We start from the raw sequence: 26,090 nt of genomic DNA, 5'->3' as shown, positions 1-26,090 counted from the left end.
GCTTCATCCATGTTCTCCACATACTGATCAGCCTCAAAGATCTTATCCTTTGTGTGCAAAATGGGTGGTACCTTCTTCCCTCCTTCCACAATCTCAAAAGGCGCCTTGCCCGTCGAGGTATGGACAGTGTTGTTATAAGCAAACTCCACCAAAGGAAGATACTTTTCCCATTGTTGCTTGTGCTCTATAACACATAACACTTAAGAAGATCTAACACTGTAGAATTAGCCTCTTCCGATTGACCATCTGCTTGTGGATGAAATGAAGATGAAAACTTGAGAGTTGTACCTATGTTGTCAAACAACCCTCTCCACAATAAACTCGTCATCCGTGGATCACAGTCACTAATGATAGACGAAGGCAAGCCATGATACTTGAAGATGTTCGCCATGAACAACTTCACCATATGATCAACTTTGATCGTCTTACCCACGGGAATGAAATGAGCCTGCTTACTGAACCTGCATATGATAGTCCAAATGCCATCATTCCCCGTTTGTGTATGTGGAAGATCAAATATAAAATCCACGGCAATGCTCTCCCATGGTCTATCTGGAATAGGTAAAGGCTGAAGTAACCCTGGTGTCTTTTGACGGTCAAACTTCACCTTCTGACATACGATGCATTGCCTAACAAAAGCATCAACATCTCTTCTCAAGGTTGGCCAATAAAAGAAAGTCTCAACTGCTTTGACCGTGGCGTGAATACCTCTATGACCTGCATACAGTGGAGCGTGACTTTCAATCATGACCTTGAGTCGTATTTGCCTGGTAACACATAGTCTACCATGCATCAACAAAAAACCATCTCTGAGAGTATAATGATCATGCCGCTGACCCTCAGACATCTGATCATAGAGCCTTTCAAAATCCTCATCATGGGCATACTGCTCTTTCATCTCATCAAGCTCATGATGATAAGCAAGTGAAACTGATGAGACCTGTGGCTTGCATGACAAAGTGTCTGCCACAACATTCTTTTTGCCTTCCACATGCACAATTTGGAACTGGAACATAGACAAAAAATTGGCCCATCGCATATGCTTCTCAGAAAGTTTAGTTTGCGTGAGGAAATAACGCAAGGTCTGATGATCTGTCTGCACAGTGAAATCAGCCCCAAGCAAATAGTGTTTCCATGTAGAAAGAGCATGAATTACAGCCAACATCTCTTTCTCATAAACCTGTAAATGCTTCTCGGCATTCTGCAATATACGACTCTCATAGGCTATCACATGTCCTTCCTGCATGAGAACTGCCCGAATGCTGTTTCCACATGCATCACATTGGACAACAAAAGCCTTTCGGAGATCCGGTAATACCAATACGGGATCCGAAGTAAGCTTTTCTTTAAGCTTTTTAAAGGCTGTAATTTCTTGATCATCCCATCTAAACGGAGTTGCCTTCTTTGTTAAGGCATGAAGAGGCGAAGCAATCTCAACAAAATACCGTATGTACCACCTGTAATAGGAACACAATCCCAAAAAGCTGCATACATCATGCACGGTCCTCAAATCTCGCCAATTAAGAATTGCTTCCACCTTAGAAGGATCCATACGGACTCCATGCTTAGACACAATATGCCCCAAGAAGTGTATCTCTTCCAAGAAGAACTCACTCTTCTTGCCATTAATGACCAGCCTATGCTTCCGGAGTTCTTCAAACACAATGGCCAAATGCTTCCTATGCTCCTCCTCAGTGTGTGAATGCACAATCATATCATCAAAGAATGTGCCCACAAACACTCTATGAGGCCGGAAAATCTTGTCCATCATTCTGTTAAATGTGGTAGGTGCATTTGTCAAACCAAAGGGCATAACCAAGAACTCATATAACCCAAAAGTGGTTCGAAATGCTGTCTTATACACATCCTCGCATCTAATACGTATCTGATGATACCCGCTTTTCAAGTCTATCCGACTAAAGACTGTTGAGCCCTGTAAGCGGTCCAGTATGTCATCGATCCTCCGAATAGGGAATCGATTCTTGATGGTATTCTTGTTTAGCGCCCTGTAATCAATACACATGCGCCAAGAACCATCTTTCTTTTGCACTAAGAGTACAGGTGAGCAAAAGGGTAATGAGCTAGGCTGAATCAACCCTTTATTCAACAACTCTTGTACCTTGTACCTGACTCATAATTTCTTCTTGTTGGGCTGCACTAACACGGTACGGCGGTCTATTTGGTGGAGTACTCCCGGAATTAGATCAATTGCATGATCTTCAGGCCTTTCCGGAGAAAGTTCTTCTGGCAATGACTCGGAAAAACAATCTTGGAACTCACATAAGAAATCAGTCCTGTCTTTATCTGACGTAGACAAATTAGATTTAGACTCGTCATCTTTTGCATCCTTTATAAAAATCAAGTACGCAGAAAGATGCTTTTTCATTACTCATAGCATTCTCTATCATTTGCGACATATTTGTTACTCGAGTCTTTATACACAAGTCGCACACTTCCTTGGGCAGCCCACAACAATACTTCTCCACTTGCTCAGACAAAGGCACTGCACGATAAGAAGTAACTGGGAGTAAAGCTTTCCAAAACTTCTTATTATAATCCTCCATATTTTCACACTTTGATGCATCCAACTTGTGCCAAACTGTCATTACATCCACCTCAAAAGTAGATGTGAGCCATACACGGAAGAGAACACTTGCTTAAACTGTACCCAAGTAGATGGTGCTATGCCCTGTAAAAGAAGAGTGGACCACCACTGCAATGCATTGCCCTTGAGAAAAGTCGCAGCTTTTCTCACCTTAGAGGATTCCGTGTAATTACCACCAGAAAAAGCAATGTCAAACTGCTGTAAAAAGGTAAGTGCCTTTAGCTTATCTTTGGCCCCACTGAACGTGTCAAATTTCACTGCAGCTCCCCCTTCCTTATAATCCTTCGCCTTACCCATAGGCGTTAGATTATCGTAAGGAAGTGGCTTCACAAGATTGCTACCCCCGGCATTCATGCCCATCATAGGGTCAACATTACCAATTCCCACACCTGGCATTCCATACATTCCAGCCATGTTTCCAAACATACCACTATGCATACCGAGCTGCATGCCCCCATACATGTTTCCTTGCATTCCGGGCTGCATGCCCCCAAACATGTTTCCTTGCATTCCGGACTGCATACCACCATACATATTCCCTTGCATACCAGGCTGAAAACTAGCTCCAAAATTCCCTGGAATACCCATGCCTCCCTGAGGATAACCCCCAGTCATGGATTGGAAAACAGAGCCACCACCAAAATAGCCTGGATGCATAGACTGCTGAGGAATTGATGGCTGTCCGAAAAAGGAACTCTGTGAGTTGGCACCAAAAGCAGGTTGCATGTTCGGAAACTGTCCAAAAGATGGATCCTGTGGGAAGGCACCACTATTGCCCTGAGGTGGGTTCTTAGAACGCACTTTCTTCGTCTTCTTTTCAGGCTCAGAACGGGATCTCATAAATTCAGCAAACTTCTCACTTTGAGTGAGCTGCATAAACACATACATTACACCTGCCAAACGATTTTTAAACTGAGCATCATCTTCCTCTTTACTAGGCATATCTTCTGGCTGTGTTACATCCTCATATTGTGCATCTACTGCAGCCTGTTCTCCTGCAAGAATATCCTCGGATTCATTTCTCTCAAGAGAGGTCTCTTGCTCTTCCTCTTCATCATAAAAATATTCATCTTCTGTGTCTGACATGTTCCTGAATTTTTCAACAATGACTTTCCTCGAGTCAACCACGAGCTCACCCCCTTAAGAAAGTTGATGATGGGTCCCGGCAACAGAACCTTGAAACCGGCCTCTGGTAGAAACCAAAGTGCGGTAGACTAGCAGTCACCCTTCCAATTGTAGTCCAAATAAATAACAAATTAACAGGAGCTAGAATGCTCCAGAACTGAAAGGAAATCGACACCTGTTGGCCCCAAAGCTTGGCGCCCCTTTCGGTATTTCTTTATTCAAATTCAATGGAATGTATAACTGAGTACAACAAAGGCAGTCAAGGAAAGTAAACCTGCATGTTCAATCTGGCAGCCCTCAAGACCTCTTAGCATAGAGGATTCACATACAGATCTGTGTCCTACAAAAGCAACACACTGTGTTTCCCTCTAATCAACCAACACAATTCAAGAGGGCAGCCTTGAGCACACATCTGGCTGTTCCATGTTCATGGCTTCAAACTCAGCCTAAAAACCAATCCACTGTCCAGTCTCTGTTTCCACCCTTCAAACTGCTATACTCTACAAAGGGCCAGATGAAACAACTCTGCAGCAGACATAAGCCAGTGGAAAGAAAGAAAGATTGATATGTTCAGAGCTTACCAATTTTTATGCGCAGCTCTGCACCGGAGGGTTTGACTGTACCAATCAGTACTTGCAGCCGCCTGTATCAACAACTCTGCATCACACATGTGCACTTGTCTGTACGGATCTGTACTTGCAGCACGTGTGTACCTGTCTGTACTTTTCTCTCTGCAGCCGCCTGACTGATGCACCGCCTGAACTGCTGGACTGAACCGGTCTGTACCCGCCTGGACTTGTCCGTACAAAACTGTTCCTGCATGCATCAGTGGACCTGCAGCCGCCTGCGTCAAAAAGTCTGCAGTAGCCGTACCAGCCTATACCAGTCTGCATCAGATGACCTGCAGCGACTGTATTGTTCTGTCCGTACAGTCCGCCTGCAGCCCCTGTACCGTACAGGTCTGCACCTGCACAGTAGTCGCCTTAACCTGCAGCCACCTGTACCAAATAGTGAGCAGCTGCCACCTGTGTCAGCTGTCGTACCAGCTATACGGAACTGCACCGTACTTGACTGTTCCTGCTGTCCGTACCCTAGTCGCCAGTACCGCCTGTGCCAGCCGCCAGTAAACCTGCAGCTGCATGTTCTGTACGTCCTACAGCCACCTGTTCTGTACGGCCTACAGCCACCTGTTTTGTACGGCCTGTGTTCTGTACCGGCTACTCTCCACGCAGCTGTGTTCCCCTTCTCCTCCACGCAGCCAACTTGCACGACTTCTCTCCAAAAGCAAGAGAGAGAGAGAGAGAAGAGAGAGGCGTGTACCTCCAAAAATGGAGTAGCCCCCTCCAATAATATCCTAGTGGCCCCTTTCTAAAGTTTATCAAACTTTCTAAGGGCCACTTATGCCTAGAGGCCACCCAAGGTTAAAACATTATAAATAATAAATCCCTTGATCCCTCTTCACTTGGGGATGTCCACAAATATTACTATTTGTCCGGGCACCCAAATATGAATCATTAAATATTTATCTTGCTCACCAACCACCATGCCCACACTTGTGCTGTTCCACTTTCACAGTGTCCTGACAATCTCCTTCAGATTGCTCTTTCCCGTGGCTCCCAGGCGGCTGCAACTCCACAAGCGGCTGTGTGCTTTCCCATATAGGCGGCACAGGCTGCTGTTCCTTCAGCAGGCGGAAGGCTACGCTTCTGCTCCTATCAGGCTGCAGCCAGGCGCCTCCATTTCAGACGGCTAGTGGCTGCGCTGGTTATTCAGTGGGCTGCCCGCTACCACAGCAAGCGGCTGTGCGTGTGCCTCCAGACAGGCAGCCAAACAGGCTGCACTGCCCACCACTGCAGCCGGCTATGTGTCCATCACCAGCAGGCTGTGTGTTTATCTCCTCCAGGCTGCCTTTTCTCCGCTGCAGCCAGGCGACTATATTGGCTGCTCTTCCACGCTTCTTTAGGCTGAGCCACCTTCTTCTATACATCTGGTGGCTGTGTTCATATAGCGAGGCGTTACCTCTCTGTTTGGTACTGTATTCATTTGTACATGGACATCATCTGGTTCTTTGAACCCATGGAGCATTGTATTTGTTAAATGCTCCCAATAAATATATCATATATTGAGGGGGTCACCAGCAGGCGCGAGTGATATTTCGACGTCTGACACGGAGAAAGAAGAGAGCCTACCTAGCCAAGCTTGAGCAGGAGCTATACCAGCTATTTCTTGGAAGGGACTGTAAGGAGGCTTGGAGGATCTTCCAGGATCATCACCTTCCAACTCCGATTACTTCACCCAGCACCTGGCACACCTATGCCGCCTCTCTCTACCAGCAGCCACCTCTCCCCCATCCACCCAAACCTCGTCCCCCACTCTTCCTTCTTTCACCTCAGCATGGTGAGAGATGCTATTGACAGGATGCAGACTGGGAGAGCACAAGATCATGATGGACTCCACACCGAGCATTTCTCCCATGCTAGGGACACGCTAGCCCCTTTACTGGTTCACATGTTTAGCAAGGCTTTATGTGAGGGCTTCCCCGTCAACTGGTCATCGAATACTATTGTATCTATCTTGAAAGCAGGTGACCCCATGGACCCAACAACTATAGGACTATCATGATTGGTCACACCTTGGCCAAGATTTATGGTTCGATTTTGGAGCATGAGCTTAGTAGATGGTCCGAGGAGCAGAGACTCAGAGCACCGGGGCAGGCAGGCTTCAGGAGAGGGCACTCCACACTAGATCATATCTTTACACTACGGGGGATCATTGAGGAGGGGAGAGCTCACGAGCAATGGATATACTGCTGCTTTGTGGATTTCCGCAAAGCTTTTGATACTGTCCGACGGGCCAGACTGATCAAGAGATTGCAGGATATGGGAGTGCCAGCAGAGATGCTGTGGGGGATCATTACACTCTATGAGTCAGTCTCACAGGCAAAGTACCGGCTCCAGGAGGTGACTCAGAGATCATACACAGCACTATCGGGGTGCAGGGCTGCCCCTTGTCTCCTACTCTATTTGGTCCATACATTGACGAGATCAGGAGCACATTTGGCAAGATTCTTGACCTCTTCTATGCAGATGATATTGTTCTTATTTCTGATTCACCAAAGGGGCTGCAGAGGCATTTGGATGCATTACGGGCCTTTTGCGAGGACCGGGACCTTACTGTGAACCTTGGAAAGACCAAGGTCATGATCTTTAACACCTCCTCACAGTGGATAACTAGATCTGCAGTACATTTTACATACAGTGGAGAGCCTGTGGAGTATGTTACCTCATATGTATACCTTGGGATCACTTTTGCTGGACCTCAGTTCTCGATGCGGAAGGCGGCTGACGCTAAATTGACGAGGGGATATGCAGCCCTTGGCTCGCTAGAGAGGCAATGCTCACAGATACAGTTTCAGGAGCCGAGGACGAAGCTTTGGCTATTTGATACTCTAGTTACACCTGCACTACTATATGGTGCCCCATCTAGGGTCCTAGCTTATACCACGGAGGAGACAAAGGAGAGAGCCGGCCGAGACAAATATAGAGGAGGTATATGATGGGTGGAAGCCAATGGAGGGGCCCCTAGTGGCGATGACCTCACGCATGATTAGGAGTAAACCATCAGGGCCACATGAGATTGACCATCAGGGCCACATGAGATTGTGCGGGCAGAGATGGGTGCTGCACCGATAGTGACAGAGGCTCTATTCCAGACAGTGGCATACTGGCATAGGCTATGGGAGCTTCCACTTGATAGATACCCCCAGCTAGCCTTGGAGTCCTCGAGACAGTTGACACTTGAGGGAGATACAGAGTGCTGGTATGCATAGGTAGGCACTTGGTTTGGCATGCACGGTATGCATATGGAAGCACTCCCCCCCTTCCTAGAGGCCCCGTCATTTGCTCTCAGCCGCACAGAGCGGAACAGGGTTATCAGGAAGGACATTGTCAGACTAGATACTCAGAGGACATGGAGTTCACCTAGTCGTCCACTGGGGACGAAGATGGCCTTCTACAGAGATCACCTCCTATGCCTGACAGAGGATGGGTTCATCATCCGTCCATGCTATATGGACATACACCTATCCTTTGGGGTGAGATGTGGGATCGGCCAGATCCGCACCTCGTCCCACCAACTGAGAGTGGAGAATGCTAGATATGGGCCTAGGGCGGCCACACCAGAGGACAGGATATGCCAGCTCTGTCACACAAAGCCCGAGACAGAGGACCATTACATATGCCGATGCCCTATATACTATGAGATTCGGGGGAGGTTCCACTGCCTCTTCCGAGCTGGGTTCAGACCACTTTCCAGGATCATGGACTTCCCAGATCAGAGATGCCTGGGACTTTTTCTTCTAGAGCTCCGCAGACACAGGGAGTCCTTAGTGAGATCCACATCAGCTGTACTTGCTCGAGGACCAGCACAGAGAGCTCTCACCAGCACTCCGAGGGCCGATCCACCCATCATACCCAAACCACAGGCTAGTGTAGGAGCTCGGCCAAGAGGTGTGACACTCGACAGAGCCAGTGAGTTATGCAAAGCTCGACGCCCCAGACCCCATGGCCCTCACCCACAGCCACGCCACCACAGGAAGATCCGGGCCATCATCGCAGGACCTTCTCGCACCAGCTCGGTTTTACCACCTTGAGCACCATGTCACAGCGGCCCATGAGGGATGTATTAGGGTGATATGAGAGCTCTCTGCTCATGTACCTAGATCAGATTTTAAAGTTCTAGATTTCTTGTTATCTTTCTTTATTACTATTTTGTACCCAGGATGATGTACCTCATGGTGGATATGATGTAACCTTTTGGTCTCATAGGTCATTTTGGCCTTTTGAAGACGTTAATACAACTTTCTAATACAACTTTCTTTCTTTCTTTCTTTCTTTCTCCTCTCCCCTTGATTGTACATTTTCTAACAGTTCCTAGCATGTCGATTTCATAGGCCGTTTGCCTGCACGTACTGATTCCTCCCATCAGACATGCACACACATTACCCTAGTGCATCCATACTTGGTTGTACACTGATAGCCTTGTCGTATTATAAAGTTAGGGTTCACAACCGCCCCCGTCACTCTCATGATCTAACTGTACAGAGCCACAATAGAGATGGCAAATGCATCGGAGGCATGATGCATTTGACAAGTCAGAATGGCACCTGAACAGTCCACATTTGCAAGATGAGATGCTCACTAATCTCACTATTTGAGCGGCTAGATGCAATGATTGTAGATCTTATCACACTCAGAGGGGTACTGGTAGCAGGTTCAGGGCAATCTGTTGACTTCCCTCTAGATAGTTGGTCTCCATTGGCACAACTACTACTTGGCATTTTAGGCTACCAGTATGGCCGCATTTGGATACCTGAAGTTCTTCATTGCTTGTCGAAGTTCTTGATCTTCCAAGATGTTTCTTGCTGCAAAAGGCACACCTGCAAGTATACATGCAACTCAAATCACCACACCATGCCGACTTTCATAGTAACTAGTGCATGTATACATGGATGCACGCACACAAAAAAGAGTGGTTCATAAGTACCATGCACTTGCAATATGCGAGTGGCCATTGCACTGAACCCACACTGTCGAGCATCAGGGACACCTTTCATGAAAAGCAACACTGGATTCTCCTTTATGTCCTATTAAAAACAAACTGAATGTCAGCTTTCATTTCCCCTGTAGAAACAAAAAACTGCAATGAAAAAAAAAAAACTCGATTTTATAAGGACATTCCATATGGACAAGACAAAGATAATGAGAGCTGAAGGTCTCAGGGGAACTATTTTTCGGCAGAATAAAAGCCCACAAGCATGCCAATCAATACCCATCTATCAACTTATTATCGTCTCTCTCCAAGAAAAGATCCATATATTATCCCCAAATACTATAAGCGTACAAGCATGCATGATAAGCCCCAAGGAATAAACCCAGAAGCAGCTTTGGAGACGTTGTCCCAAAGCGGAGAAGACTGTGCACACCAAAAGCCTGGCATATAATACACAGTCTTTGCACTTTACCATAGCCTTAAGGGTGTTTGGGTGAGGCCTATGAAACTGCCACTTGATCTCCCGAGCGTATTCTGCATACAAACACATGAACACTCACATGATAGGTGGTATTGGTGCCTCACCTCCCAACCATAGCTCTTGCAGAGCACCCCCACGCTATCCTCGCTCCTTGCCTAGCCATAGCATCCCATACCACCGTTGCTCACCCCTCCGAGATGTGCTGTCACAAGCGGGCACGTGTAATACAAAAAACCAGTGGCCCAAATCACAGCATACATCCTGCAACCACATATGATAATCTTGCACATGACATAGCACTAGGGGCTGAAGTTGGGCCGAAGTCCTAACACCCCCCCCCCCCCCTCTCCCCCCAAGGTATCTTTATTACCAACAGAGTACTCTCTTGTACAAGATGCTGGTGCCCAGGAGTTCCACTCCTCTGATGACACCAAATTTATCCAAATCTATGTAAACAAAGCAATACAAGCTCTCGGTCACCAACCAGAGCAAGGCAGTCACCAACTGCCCAATAGAGAAAACAAATCTTCGGTCACCAACCAAGGACAAAGCAGTCACCAACTGCTATTCAAATAAAGCCAACTCTCGATCACCAACCAAGGCCAAAGCAGTCACCAACTACTGTCCAATGAAACCAAGCCCTTGGTCACCAACTTGGGCTTAATAATCACCAAATGTTCCTTAGTTTCACGACTGTCCACACGATTGTGCAATTCAGTAGCTCCAAACAGGCCAAAACAACACTTAGACCAATCAATTTGCATCCCATGAGCTATGTTGAAGCCTGGCACAACCTGTGTCAGTTCCATCTCAAGGAAACCCATGAAGTATGGCTGAGATTTGCTGTAATTCAGTACAGCCAGCCAAAAGAGAAGCAGTAGAGGAAGTCGACCAGCATTAGTGAGCAATTATGCAACTCGACCCACCGCTATAGCATGTATACATCATGGCCAGCACTAGAGAAAAGAGGAAACGTTGTCGGCGAGTCTTGTAGCTAATGTTTCAACTGTCAACCAGCCACATATTCATTGTTCCATGAGTCAGCCAGCTGTCTGGCAGCAATAGATGGAATCGGCCAGCCACACAGGTCTCTTCCTTGCTGTTCAACAGCCCTATGTTCCCTAGAGAAGTAATAGACCAGCTCTCTTGGCTGCTCCACACCCCAAGCACCCAAAAAAGCAACTCATGTCTAGCAAAAATAGCCCCCAAGGTCACTTTTGGCATCTCGTGGGTTTCTGGTGCATGCCCGGGTGCCCAAACCTAAAAATTTGTCCGGGTTCATTAAAATAGTCCATCCCTTTGTGAACCCGTTTGTCTGCCCAAACTTTAATGAATGTGAACCCGCAACCATAGACTTTAGTAAACAAAGAAATAATAATTAAATAAGGTTCAATGTGCACACTTACCACCTACAAAACACATAAAATCCACTTTCTTAGTCCCAAATAGGTGTGCACACGCGCGTCCATGGGGTGTCCAAGCATCCCCGATGCCCATGTACATTCATAGGCAAAATACCATGGCAATGTCCAGGCAAACAAAACAAGTCACACATGCACGTGCACTTCACGGGTAAATGCTTGTGCACGATGATTTGGATTAGATCCCCCAACTTGCCATCTTGTACACAAACTGTCACGACCATGGGAACCACCCACGCTGGATCCAAATGCTGTACTCACTAGAGCCATTACCCTTGCATGATCCAAGCTAACTTACCAGGATCACCAACCCTTCCATGAGTTAACATACTCACTAAACTGAGTCACCAACTCTTTTATGCAGACACTAGGGTCACCAACACTTGCATGAATGCATAACTACAGTAGTCAAAGTCACCAACTCTTCTAACTGACTTAGAGCCACCAACTCTAATCACTCGTTAAAGTCACCAACTCTTACATGGGTGAATCCATCATGCTCTAGGAAATTCTTCCGCATGGCACAAATCTCTCGAGGATTGTGACATTCCCCTCGGCTTCTAATCAATTGTCCTCAACTGAAAAGCATCCATATATGCTATAAGGAGATCCGAGTAGTCTTGACAATATTCTTCATCAACCCACTTCGCATCAAGTGCTGGGTAGTTTTTGAATTTAACCAGATATCTACGAACAAGCTTGCCACGAGTGCTTTTCGTTCCTTGTGAAAGACAATCTACTCAAGCTGCAAGATTTCTTCCAATTCATCAATCCTTGGTTGGTCCTCCACTACCAGTTCCAAAGGATCTGGACCAACATATAGTTTCAAGAGACTGACATGAAAGGCATTATGTATCCGCCAATGATCTGGTAACACCAATTGAAAAGCTACCTCATTGATCTTCTCCAAGATCTGAAATGGTCCATAATAACTGCAAGATAGCTTGGGATACATTTTCTCTTTACTTGTCTTCTTATGGAGGCAAGCTTTTTGGAATTTCAATAAAACCCAATCACCCTCCATGAACTGCAACTGTTTCTGATGTTTATCTACAACTTTCTTCTACTTTTCCTGAGATCTCTATATGGTTGTCCTGACCTGTAAGAAGGTAGTATCTAGATCCCTATCATACTCATCTGCTGCAAATATTTCATCCTTGGTGCGTAGGATAGGAGGCAAAACCACTTTGCCATACACAATTTCAAACGGTGCCCTACTCGTAGAAGTATGCACTTTATTGTTGTAGGCAAACTCAACAAGTGATAGGCACTTCTCCCAATGTGATTTGCGGTCAGAAATAGAAGATTTCAATAAATCAAGCACCGCTGAATTTGCAATTTCACTCTGCCCATCTATCTGTGGAGATGATATGCCGAAGAAAAATTCAGCTTGGTTTCCATATTATCAAATAGTGAGCGCCAAAAGAGACTAGTGGTGTGAGGATCACGGTCCCCCGCAATTGGCCATGATGCTTAAAGATTTGGGCCAAAAATAGCTTCACCATATGCTCTAGTTTTATGGTCTTCCGCACAGGAATGAAATGTGCTTGTTTACTGAACCTATCTAGAATAGTCCAAATAGCATCATTCCCTTGCCACATTTTTGGAAGATCCATGATAAAATCCATGGCGATACTTTCCCAAGACTAATTCAGAATCAGCAAAGGTTGAAGAAACCCCAGAGTCTTATGCCTGTCAAATTTGACCTTCTGGCAAACCAAACATTGGCGAACATAATCATCAATGTCTTTACGCATCTGAGGCCAAAAGAAATACTTCTCCAAAGCCTGCATAGTGGCAAGAATGCCTCTATGTCCTGCATAAGGTAGTACATGGCATTCTTCCAACACTTTTTGCCTTAAGTTTTTATGCACACAAAGGCGGTTGTGCATCATCAAATACCCATCACGTATGCAATAATTCGGGACTGAATTACCCTGCTGTAAATCAGCCCATACATACTGAAAATCATCATCTGTGTGATAGGTATCTCACATATCTGAGAGGTCTTGATGATAGACCACAATAATGGCATGAACTTGAGGCCTTCAAGAAAGTGCATCAGCCACTACATTCTTCTTTCTGGGAGTGTGTAGAATCTGAAAATGAAACATAGAGAGGAAATTTGCCCATCTCATATGCTTCTCAAACAACTTCGTTTGAGTAAGAAAGTACCGAAGACTTTGATGATCTATCTTAACAGTAAATTCAGCTCCCAACAAATAAACCTTCGACATCGTGAGAGCATGAATGACTACTAGAACCTCTTTCTCATAAACCTGCAAGTGAAGTTCCGCATGTTGCAATCAACGGCTTTTATATGCAACAGCATGTCCTTCTTGGTTTAATACGGCACCAATACAATCTCTAGAAGCATCACATTCAATGGCACAATCAAAACCAGTCCAAATGTGATGCCCCGCTGAAAAACTGCCTATTTCTTGGTGAGATCATGTAATCATCAAAGAAGGTTTTAGTAAATTGCCTATGCTTTCTGAAAATCATGTCCATCATCCCATTGAACGTGGCCGGTGCGTTGGTAAGTCTACGCAGCTCTTGAGATCAATTCAGCTAAAACAAGCTGAACTTCCAACCTGTCAAGAATGTCATCAACGCGTGGAATAGGAAATCTTTTCTTTATCGTAACCTTGTTAAGAGCACGATAATCAACGCACATCCTGGATGTTCCATCTTTCTTTTGCACCAATAACACAGGTGAACAATAAGGAGATGAGCTAGGTTATATCAACCCTTTCTCAAGCAAGTCATTTACCTGCGCCATAATCTCTTCTGGTTGGCTAGCACTTACCCTATATGGAGGTCGGTTGGGCAATGTGCTACCAGGTATCACATCAATAGAGTGGTCTCACGTAGCAGAGCACCGGGCCGCGACTTCGGGTGACCCAGCAGAGGGTGTGTGGCGGACAGTTGGACCATGCACGGGCAGCCAGATGACCACCAAAGCCGAGCTCCACCACCGTGCGTGCCAAGCTAGCAGATCCCAGGAGGATTTGGTTTTGTTAAAGAACCGTTATAAGCATTTATCTCAACATTTTCTCGTTGGTGATGCGCCTTCTTCAGTCCCGAAGTGGGCCCCTCTGGCCCCACCAGTATGGCGGCCAATCCCTCGTCGAGATCCCCCAACCCCCAGTGTTCTGAGAGGCCAACCGACCTCTCTGAGCCCCCGACGGGTCCCTCCCCTCAGCTTTCCTTTTTGATGGATCCCTCATAGCAGCACCCCTCCTCGGCCTCTACACCCCTCTGCCCTCTCTCGCCACCTCCCCCTCCTCCTCCCCCAGTCTCCACACTGACTATACCTGCCGCAACGCGCTCCCCCCACCTTTATCATCCCCCCCCCACCCGCCCCCCCCCCCACCCCCTTTTCTGCCTCTCCAAAGCACTCTCATCGCCCCCCAACAGCCCCTAATCCGGAGTGGAGGCAGCCGACGGGATCAGTCTGTCGCATGATTCACCGATTCTCCGAGCTGGTCGAGGTGCCCATTGCCGCCTCCCCGACGAGGACTCTCCCACCAGAGTCCCCAAGGGGGACCCCAGGATCCTGGGACAGTCTGTGGACTACAGTTTCTTCCAGTGTTTGCCGATGGAAGGGACCGACATGTTTGAGGAGACAATAGCCCCTGTTCAGGTTTGTGTGGTTTTTCACCACTCCAAGCCCTCTACACCAAATAATGGCATGATGATCTTCTCAGTCCCCTTCAATGCCGGGGACAGAGCCGGATCCTGAGTTGGTGGCAGCTGCCATCCAGGGTCAGGCAGTTGAGCTCTCCCACCATCTCCACGATCTCCGCATCACCGACATTCTCACCCATGTTTGGCCTCTAGCTAGGATAGATCTTGGAGGTTCAGCCCATGGAGGCCAAGACGGGGAGATGGTAGTCTCCAATCTGGAGGTGCTGCTTTTTGTGTTTATGCATACTTCTCCTGCGGTACCTCTTCCCCCCTCTTAAAAATACCTCTGCTGTGATCGATGGGATCCGGAGCATGCATATGCGCGCACTCGTACAGAGTGGCGTCACATGGAGGACATGATTAGTGCCCACCTGGCACACCTTCGCCTCCACACGGATTGTGATTATTCCCCATCTAAACCCTCGCCCAAGACTCTTCAAGTGGAGGGCAGATCTGCTAGTGCCGCATCACACCGAGATTGATACGCGGATTGTTTCATGGAACATTCAGGGTTTAGGGGAGGCTCAGTGCTTTCATAGACATGGCGTCCTACGTGGCGAGCTTCAGAGGGCCATAGTGGGTGGACCTGTAGACATTCTTTTCCTCTAGGAGCATCATCTCTCAGAGGGGCACATCCGTAGATGCGGGAAGATTCTTCCAGGCAGGAGTCACACTTTTTGCTCCCCATCCTTCGGCCCCTCACAGATGCAAGGAGGGGTGTGTATATCTGACAGTGAGCAGCTGCTGCCAGCACTGTCATTGACTTAGGAGTCATTGTCCCGAGGCGTGCACAACGGATTACCATTACTATTGGAGAGGATCGTGCTAGCTTCCTCAACGTTTACGCTCTGAACGCTGCTACAGGTAGAGCCCTCTTTTGGAGCGCAGTACCGCAGGCCCTCCCTTAGGCTGACTTTTGGTGCTTGGGCGATGACTTTAACATTATAGAGGCAGCAGAGGATAGACTTAGGGGTGGCACGGCCACAATTTCAGGAGCAGAGCCTGGCAGGAGATGATTCTTGCAGTCAGGGGACGGGACCCTTGGCATTTTCTAGAGTTTGGGAATAGCCATGGGAGCCTTTGCTTCTCAAGATCAGATAGGAGAAGCACTGACCCCAATCTCTCTAGACTTGATAGATTATATGTTGATGACTGGGCTTGCAGGTGAGGGGGTATCATTACTTGGGATACATCATCAGTTCCTCAGGTATTAGCCTCGACCCTGAAAAGATACAGGCCATTATCAGTTGGGATGTTCCCACTACAGCCCAGGAAAACCGCTCATTTGTGGGCCTTTGTCAAGCCTACAGCACCCACATGGACAAGTTTTCTAACCTTGCAGCACCTCTCACTGACTTGCTCAAGGGCGTGAAGACTCGTCGTCAGAAAGTGTCCGTCACAGGCAAGGCTGTAGAGGCATTCTAGGCAATGAAGAAAGTGGCCTATGAGCCTCCAGTTTTGAAGTTGGCATCATGGAATGATCCTTTCAAGGTGTTTACCGATGCCAGTAACCTTGCCATTGGAGCTGTTTTACAGCAAGATGGTAGGCCAGTGGCTTATTATAGTCGCAAGTTCAATAACGCCGAGAAGAATTATTCGGTGTATGACAAAGAGCTCTTGGGGTGACGACCGCTCTTAAACATTGGAAGCACTATAGTTAAGGCAGATCACCAGGCACTTAAATGGTTGCAAACCATGCCTAGTGCCCAATGGAGTGACAGGCAGTCCAGATGGAGTCAATTGTTCCAAAAATTTTGGGGGAATGATTGAATATGTCCCGGGCAAGAATAACCCCGTTGCCGATGCTCTTGGTCGCAAAGGGACTATTCAGACATTGCAGGAGTCCACTATGCTTGAAATTCAAGGCAATGACTTAGACAGTATGAAGGCACAGTATCCGGATTCAGAAGAGTTCGTAACTCAATATTATTTGGCTCTCAGTTCAGCCATTATAGTATACAGGATGGGTGGTTGTTTTTCAAGAACCATCTTTGTGTACTCAAAGAAAAGCGTCGAGTCCTTCTCCACGATGCCCATGATTCTCTCGTTGGGGATCTCAAGGGTATCAACAGTACCTTGAAGAAGTTAGAAAGGTCATTCTGTTGGCCTAAGATGCGACGACATGTCCACCAACATGTCCAATCATGCCAAATATGTCAAAAAGTGAAAGTTCCTCATACCAAACAAGCCAAGTTGCTTCAGCCTTTGCCTATTCCTGAGGGACCCTTTCACGACATCAGTATGGACTTCGTAGGCCCTCTTCCCACCTCAACTAGATCTAGAAACACACAGTGTATGACAATTGTTGATAGATTCAGTAAGTTTTGCATGCTCATTCCATGCAAGCGGATAGCCACAGCCAAGGACATAGCTCGCTTGTTCATTCGGTTTTTGTACCCCATTGGTGGTTTGCCATGGACTATCTGTTAGCAGTCATCTCCTGTCTGTATATATACGCCAAGGCCTCTGTTGTGGGTGTGCCCGCCCCATTTAGGTGTTTTCTCATTTTTGCCCACTTTCCATATTTTTCCCATTTCACTCTAGGTGTGGGAGGGCTGTCAGCTACCTCTGTGTGCTGGCCGACAAGTGGATTCTCTCCCGACTGCTGTCCAGCACCTAGCCGATTGCCCTTGTACTGGCCGACTGCACCCTATGCTAGTCGTGGGCATTTATTGCTCCTATCGGCTGTTTATTGCTGGCTGACCAGCAGCATGGGGCCATATATAATGGCCCCTTGCCCCCCACACTCTACATATTGTATTGCGGGATTTTTTTGTGTATATAGCAGAGAGATACGCTTCTCTCTCTCTCTCTCTCTCTCTCAGTTCTGCGTTTTTCTGTTGTGCACTTGCTCTTGGTGTTTTCAAATCTTGTCTTCATTTCCGCTGCATATTCTCACATGGTATCAGAGCACTAGGCTCTTGGAAGATCGTGGGAACTGTGTGAGCAAGAGGGGGGCTATTTGTAGTGCTGATTGGAGGACTGTAACATGCAGAAGCTTCGGGGGAGATCAGTAACTTCAATGCCCAGAAATCAGCACACTTGTTTCGACGGAATTAACACACAAAAGCTGAATGTAGATGTGCAGAAAAATAGAGAGAGAGAGAGAGAGAGCGAGGGAGAAGCGGACACAGTATTGGGTCCCGAATACCCTCTGTAGGGCTCCCACCACGAATGGTGTATTTGGTTTATTAGAATGATGCAGATCTGAAAGAAAATACAAAAAACTTGACCTTTCTTGGCTGAGATAACTCTGCCCTTGATCTGCAGCCCTTCACCCCTTTGCGTTAGCAAATCCTTGGCTATCCTGGCCCTTGATTAGCCTTAGCTCTTGGTGAATTATGAGATAACACAAAAGGCTTGGGCCCTTGGTATTTATACTACCCATAAAGGCAGTCGGCCAGCTCTAATTCTAGTCGGCTGGCAGAAATTCAGCCCACGACTGATAAATAGCAATAAATGCTAGAAAAATCCTCTTAAATGCTGCGCATGCTCTCATGGCTGGCTGGGCATTAGGCGCCTGTTTTCTAACACGCCTGGGCACTGTATGCATGTTGTTTGGAGACTGGGCTGCCCCATACTTGCCCTTACAGCAATAAAAAGGCTGGAAAACCTGTATGCTACCCCTGGCCTGCCCCTAGGGCTTTCCTACAGCCCTCCATGGCCTATCCATGGCTGGTGGGTACAGCCAGGGCCTTCCTGGCCCTCATGGGGGTGGTTTTACATTGTCCCCATGCCCACACAAGTACTTGGAGTAGCCCTATGGGCTGGCCCCTTTCCTATATGCAAACCCTAACTATCTACACAATGATCTGGCATCCAATACCATACCAGATACACAGAATCACTGACATCATTCCAGAGGGAGACTCACAGCACCGACTGGCACTGTTTCATGTGCAGGACGATGCACACCTGACCTTGGACTCATGTGCAAGACAATGCACACCTGACCTCGGACGACTGGGATGGAGCCCTAGCTCACTCGTCCCAGATTGGGCTCACATGGGACCAATTTACCATCCCAAGTCCTGCACCTTCTGTAGAGATATGTCTATGTGGCATACAAGTGCGGGATGCACGTGACATCTGTTTTGGGCCGTACGGGAAGAGGAGAACCAAGTGAAAGGTGGGCCGTGTTGCTAGACAGCCACTTGCAGGTTTAGTTCTTCATTTTTTTCCCACCCACCCCCCCTTTTCAGTTACACCCCCGCAATGGCAAATTTACTTGAGATGGCAGAGAAGCACATGAAGATCCCAACACTCCCCAGGTTCCCAGTGGACTGTCAATTGGACGGAAACAACTAAGGCATATGGAAGGTAATGATGGAATCTGTTTTGGAGTCTTATGACTTGGTTGATTTCATTGTTGTTGGGGTTCCACGGCCGGAGTTAGAGGAAGGGGAGTTGCCCTCTATTCGGAAGGAACGGGAGGCACAGGCTCAATTATGGGATCGTGTCAATGCCAGAGTCCGTTCTTTCATCTTCGTGAATTGTCACCACATGTAATCAATCATCAGAGGTATTTGGCAACATTTGGCTTCTCTCTACAACAGGGTTCCTTGGAAGTTCAGATGCGGGTGATGAATCCTGCAAAGTCGTCGATGATGCGGGAGCACATCAACAAGCTGTAGGCTCTTCAGCAGGAAGTTCTCTAGGCAGGGAAAGAGATATCGTGAGAGGATATGGCCATAACGTTGTTGTCACTTTGCCCTCTCAGTACTCAGTTTTTTACTCTTCGTTGATTACCAGTGGTGGCAGGCTCAGCACCATCACATGGGAGGAGCTTGTGCCCATGGTCTTGGACCAGGAAGAGCGATTCACGAACCCTCCACCCACAGGGCAAAGGTTCTGAGGCCTTAACTAGCCAACAGTCCAAAGGCCGTAATAACAACAACAAGGGCAAAGGGAAGGCTTCATCAGAGAAGTCTTCTGAGAAGAAGCCCAACTCAAACCGAGAAATTGAAGGCTGAGAGGACCTGTAATGATTGTGGTGAGAAAGGCCACTATTGGAGGAAGTGTCCCAAGCGGACTGGGAAGAGTGCTGATTCTTTAGCTTCAGCTGCAAAGACTCCAGCCTTTGTGCACTTAGAGATGATGGACACAGATGCTTCATCTTCTTCGAGCGAGGAGGCAATTGGCTCCACCGCAAAGGATACTCGGGAATGGATTCTCAATAGTGATGCTTCCAGGTACATGACTCCCTCCCGTGACTTCTTTCAAGATCTTAAACGGCAGTCAGGTAGCATTTTCATTGGCGACAATTCCACCATACCGATACACAGTGAGGGCTGAATGGAGATCATTCCCGATGGCAGAAGGGGTAAGCATTCCTCTCGTGTTCTTTACGTCCCCGCACTTGGTTTTCATCTGTTGTCAGTGCATGAGGTGTGCAAGACTGGCTTCCGGGTGGAGTTTGAGGAGCATTCTGTTGCTCTACGGGACCGCGAGACTGGCCAGGTTGTTTGGGAAGTCGGCGTGGAGAATGGTATATACAAACTCTTCACGCTCTCCTCTTTGACAGGTTCTCAAGTTGGTGACTTGTGGCACTTTCGGTTTGGCCTCTTGAATGTGGATGCGCTAAGGCGAGCTTTCCGGGACCAGATGGTGGTTGGCTTGCCAGATGTTGGCAGCAGGCAAGGATGTTGCAATTCTTGCATTCGTGGTAAGCAGCACAGGGAATCTTCTCCGAAGCAAGCTTCCAGGCGGGTTTCGAAACCACTGGAGTTTGTACACACTGACTTGTGTGGACCCATGCAGACAGCATCCTTGGGAGGTTCTTTGTACTTTATGCTGCTTGTTGATGATTGTTCCAGATTCACATGGGTTTATTTCCTTTCACAGAAGGACCAAGCTTTTGCTCGGTTCAAGGAGTGGCATGTAATGGTCGAGAAAGAGTCTAGCTTGCAGGTGAAGACTCTTCGAGCTGACAAAGGATGTGAATTTTCTTCCAATGATTTCATGAGATTTTGTGCGGAACATGGCATCAAGAGGAAGCTCACCAGTACAGGTTCACCGTCAGAGAATGGAGTAGTTGAACGTAAGAACAGGACTGTGGTGGAGATGGCGAGGACGATGTCGGAGCATCGTGATCTTCCTCGTCCACTTTGGGGAGAGGCTGTGGCTACGACTGTCCATATCCTCAACCGGTCTCCGACAACTTCAGTACCGAACATGACTCCCTTTGAGGCATATTTTGGCAGGAAACCTGATGTCTCCCATTTTCGTGTGTTTGGGAGCGATGCATATGTTCACATTCCGAAGAAGCAGAGGGGAAAGCTCGACTCAAAGTCCCAAAAGCTTGTCTTTGTGGGATATAACTCTCTTTCCAAGAGATACACGTTATATGATCCAGAGAGGAACGAGGGTGTTGTCAGCAGGGATGTGGTTTTTGATGAGCATGTTCCGGTTTCCACTGTTGATGAGCCGCCACTTCTTGGAGACCCAGAGGATTTTGATAATGATTCCCAGTTGATTGTTCCAAGTGGACAACCTCAGTCAGTTCAGGAGGTTGAGCCCACAGCTGGAGATGAGCCCCCGCAGCAGCATGAGGCTCCGCGTTCTGTTCGAGTACCCAGGTGGTTGGTGGACACCCTTCAGGAGTCAGGTGTCACGAAGCTTCCCTCCGAATGGACCACATAGGACGGACCTCGAAGATCGCACAGAGTCCGTGATAAAAGTTCAGCAGAGCTTTTACAGGTAAACTATGCTTTGATCATGCAGGACAAAGAGCCCATGTCACCAATTGGCCGACCATTTGGTCCATCTCCAGTTTTTGCGTCTCGTTCACTTGAGGCCAGGCCGGTGTCTCGTGTGAAGAGGCCAGTATTTTGCTGACATGGACAAGAGCCAGACTGGTGCCACCCGTGTGTTAGCAGGATGGTGTCGTATGTACGGGAGCCAGAACAGTGCAACCCGTGTATGACCTGGACTGTGTTCGACCCATGCGATTGTCACGCCATGGAAGAACCAGTATTCGTGCCGTGTTTTGCCTATGGGACTGTCACACCATAGGGAGACTCGCGCCTGGAACTGTGTCTTACCTATGGGACTATCACTCCATAGGAAGACCAGGTTTTTATGTTTTTTATGTCGTGCCAGTTTTGTGCCGATAGCTATTTTGTACTTGTTCCATGAACGGGAGATATGTCCATGTTACTATTTGCACATGCACACATGATTTGCATGCTTGAAACTGTTTTCGCATGACATGTATTTTTGTGTTTGCCTACTCGACGTGTTACTTACTGAGCGGGGACGCCTGCCAGTGAGTCGTGAAGTCTGCTCTGTATTCTGATGAGTTTTGGTGCATGTGAACAGGTGGTAAGTATGTTGCACATGTTGTTTTTATTATTTTATTTCTAACCTTTAGTTTTATAAGGTTAAGTGTTCACATTCACTTAAATGTGGGCACCCCCTTTGGGCACCCACTTAGGGGCCAAGGTGGGGAGCCCCACTTAAGTGAGTGTGGGTGGGCATGGTCACCTACCCATACTCCCCACCCACATGCAAGCGTAGTATAACTCCACCTTTAATTTTATAAAAGAAAACCTTCCCTATCAAGCGTGGGCATGATTCGCTTCCACCTTACGTGAGATAACCAGCGACTTTCCCTCTCTCTGGCGCATGTTTTCATGAAGGCGACTGCTTCTGTTCCCTCTGCTGCTGGCTGCGCCTCCTCTTCTACAGGCGGCTAGCGCTGACTGCAGGTGGTTGCTTTCACCTCCCTACAGGCGGCTATTTCTACTTCCTACAGGCGGCTGCTTCTACCCTCCTACAGGCGGGCTGCGCCTGTGTACAGCAGCCAGGCGTCCTTCCTCACAGGCGGCTGTGTGCACCTCAGCCCCTTCAGCAGCCGGCTGTCACCTCCAAGGGCTACTCTGCTGCACTGCCTCCTCTCCTGCAGGCTGCCCTTTTTCTCTTGCAGGCAACTGTGGGTGTACACTCTCTTCATAACAGGCTGCTCCTCCACACAGCAGCCAAGTCTCTCTTCCCTTGCAAGTGGGTACTCCTCCTGTCACAGCAGGTGGCTGTGGACTTTTGCGGTGGTACTTGTCTTGATGGTTATCCACGAGGTGGTTGTGGCTTCATCATACCACGGGTATTGGATTTCTCTATCTGTCATCCACAACAAGTAAGTGAATTTTCAGATTTAGATAAAGTATTTTTGTGTTAAAATCTGATAAGGGATTCCCGACTCCCTATACGGCCAACACCCGTTCGGTGCCGGGTTGTCCAAGCTCTATTGGAGAACCTCGGTCCAAAGGTGCTGAGATCGGGAGAGCCAGGCGTTAGTACGAGAGCGCCTGTTTGTGCGTGGTCTCGGAACACCAGTGAGGCGCTCTCCGCGGAGTCCAGTGAAAGCACAGGACCGTAGAGATTGGACCACACTAGTGGTCGTTTTGCTTCGAGCTTCTACATCGAAATTCGACTTTGAGCCTATTTCTTTGGTACTGTTTTCATATGTACATGGGCATCATCTGGTTCTTGGAACCCATGGAGCATTGTATTCATTAAATACTCCCAATAAATATATCATATATTGAGGGGGGGGTCGGCCCGTTCCGGCCCCAGTGCTGGTGTCCATCTTTCCATTTCATTTCATTTCAATTTCAAGTTGTATTAAGTTGTCCATTTCAAATTTGTGGATTTAAAGTTGTGCTATTAAGCGTGTGGGTGTCCAACGGAGTCTTTCCCACTTGACGGGATCGGTTTCATTGGTATCAGAGCACGGTTGTTTCCCTCTTCCTAGTGGGGAAACGAACTTGTGTACTGGACATCCCGCTTTTAGCAAACTTAAAACACAATGGACAGCCAAGACAACCCTTTGAAAGTGCCTAATTCGAGGGGTCCATCTAGTGCCTCTCGTGGGTCTAATGCCCTACGAGGTAGACACAAGCCCCTTGAAAGGGTTGTTGATAGTGAATCAAAGGGTCAACTGTCTCCAGGAAAGACAGTCATGCTTGAACAAGAGCCTGATGCTATGAGGGCTGAAATGGAACATATGAGAAAACTTTTGCAGGCTCAAGAGCAAGAGTTAAAGTTTTTGCATGAAGATACCCATCTGCAAAGTGCTATTGAAGCCAGGAAGGCTGATGCTATGGTAGATGTAACTTTTGAATCAATGGCTCGCGAAGTGGGCAAGAAACCAAGGGAGTTGGCACTTGCCTATCTCCTTCGCAAAGGTGATATCAAAGAGGGGGATGACGGAGAGCTGAAATTCAGAAATCCACCTCGTTTGAAGCATGGAGATCCCGCGTCTCAAAGGCTGAAATCTTTTATGCAAAGGGAAGAGGTGACAGTCACCTCTCGACATGCATCTTCTCCACAAGGCACTAAGCTTGACAGATATATGTATGCCAGTGCTCATGGAGGGCATGAAAGTCACATGCATGCAAGACATGTATCTCATGGTGACAGGTCTGCTTCCAGAAAAATTTTGCCTTCTAAGTTGTCTCATGGAGAGACAATGCCATATGCAGGTAAGTCACATGCATCTGAGTTTCGAGTTCGTGGAGGACATGCCACCGTGCCCCATGAAACTTCTATGACGGCCCATGGAGCCCATGCAGACAGGACTACCCCGTTGGAAAAGGGGAAAAGAAAAAGAGAAGACCATGAGCCTCATGCCAGGAAGCTCAAGGAATTCAAAGCAGGTGACAAATCTGTTAAATTTGATCCTTTTCATGGTGAACATGATGCTTCTAAGGTGTTAGCATTTGTGGCACGGTTTGACATTGCTTTTAGCGATGAGGATTTCACAGAAAAGTCAAAGGTGCGCCATGCTAGCATGTTTTTGAAAGGGACTGCAGCTCATTGGTGGATCACTGAAAAGATCACCAAGGATCCCATTTCTACTTGGAAGAAATTCAAGGATAGCTTTTATGCTCAGTTCTTGCCACCAAATGCAGAGCAAACTCTCACTCAAAAGTGGGACAGGCTGGAACAAAGAGATAATGAAAGTGTGCAACAGTATGTTAACAAATTCTGGAAAGTGTTACTGGAAGTGACTCCCTTCATGCAAATCACTGAGGATGAAAGAAAGAGGAAGTTTCGTTCAAGACTGCAACCAGCATATCGTTCGGGCATTGAATTGCACCCGAAACATACGTTGCAACAACTCACAGCTTCTTCTCTTGCTACGGAGCAATTGGTGCTCAAGATTAAGCAGGATCAAGGAGGTTCCAAGGGGAAAGACAAGGCTGTCCCAAATCAGCAAAAGGGTGGACAGCCACCTAAAAAGAACTTCCGGGAGCCTTACAAGGGTGGTAAAGCTGAAAATAACACATCTAAAGAACAGGGCCCAAGGAAGAACAAATTCAGCTTAACTACGGAGCAAAGAGAGCAATATGCCAAGGATGGAAAATGCTTTTCTTGTGGTAGCAAAGACCACATGTTTCGACAATGCCCAGATCGCAAACCAAAGCATAAGGACAAGCACACCAAAGCTAATGTACATGCACTTCCTGATGTGCAAGGAAATACAAGTCATGATGCAAAAGAGCGTATGGTTTGCAAGGCTTGGGGGCAAATCAAGGATCAGCCCGCACTCTTCATGTTTGATGACTGTGCAACTCACAATTTCATCTCTATGCAAATGGCAGCTGCATTGGGTATTGAGGTTGAAAACATGGGACCTCAGATTGAAGCCGACGCTGCATTTATTGGTAAAGAGGTGCAGGTTACCCCTTTGATAGGGAAGTTGCGCATCCATATCCAGGGCTACCTTGATAATGAGCATTTCTTAGTTGCTCCACTGAATGGATGTGATGTATTGTTGGGCAAGCCGTGGCACCATTGACTTGCGCCCCGCAAAGACTACAAGTCTAATATGATTTCTTTTATGCATAAAGGCCGCATGCATTTTATTGATGCTGACAAAGAAGGGGATTCCATCCCACTTGTATCACACATCCAAATTAATAAAGCAATGAAAAAGAGTCTTTCAGCGTACTTGGTTTTTGTGCGTGATAGTCTTGTGACAAATCATCAAAATGTGGATGCTATGTCTAATGATAGGCTGAATTTTCTTAATACATTCAAAGACTGTTTTGTTGACTCGTTGCCAGGTGAATTACCTCTCCAAAGGCCCGAAGATCACCGCATAGATCTTGTGCCAGGTAGTTCTCCACCTAACAAACCCGCATACCGAGTGAGTGCTGCACAACAAGAAGAAATCATAAAGCAGGTAAACGAGCTTTTAGAGAAAGGTTTGGTT

General features: G+C 47.3%; 1 protein-coding gene across 1 annotated transcript in view; it reads right to left on the bottom strand.

Annotated features, from left to right (window-relative positions):
- LOC147630991 (monothiol glutaredoxin-S15, mitochondrial-like) overlaps positions 1-26,090 on the bottom strand; it is an 89,549-nt gene that overhangs the window by 3,473 nt on the left and 59,986 nt on the right. Inside the window, exons 3-4 of the mRNA XM_086809125.1 lie at positions 9,275-9,374; positions 9,101-9,167 (exon numbers count right to left, since the gene is read on the bottom strand). Coding sequence (XP_086665251.1) covers positions 9,101-9,167; positions 9,275-9,374 — 167 coding nt within the window. The remainder of the gene's footprint in view (positions 1-9,100; positions 9,168-9,274; positions 9,375-26,090) is intronic.

Source organism: Cibotium barometz, chromosome 15 (genome assembly GCF_041138505.1).
Source record: "Cibotium barometz isolate CiBa-2024 chromosome 15, ASM4113850v1, whole genome shotgun sequence".
NCBI lineage: Eukaryota > Viridiplantae > Streptophyta > Polypodiopsida > Cyatheales > Cibotiaceae > Cibotium > Cibotium barometz.
This window is presented reverse-complemented; position numbering and strand designations above follow the sequence as displayed.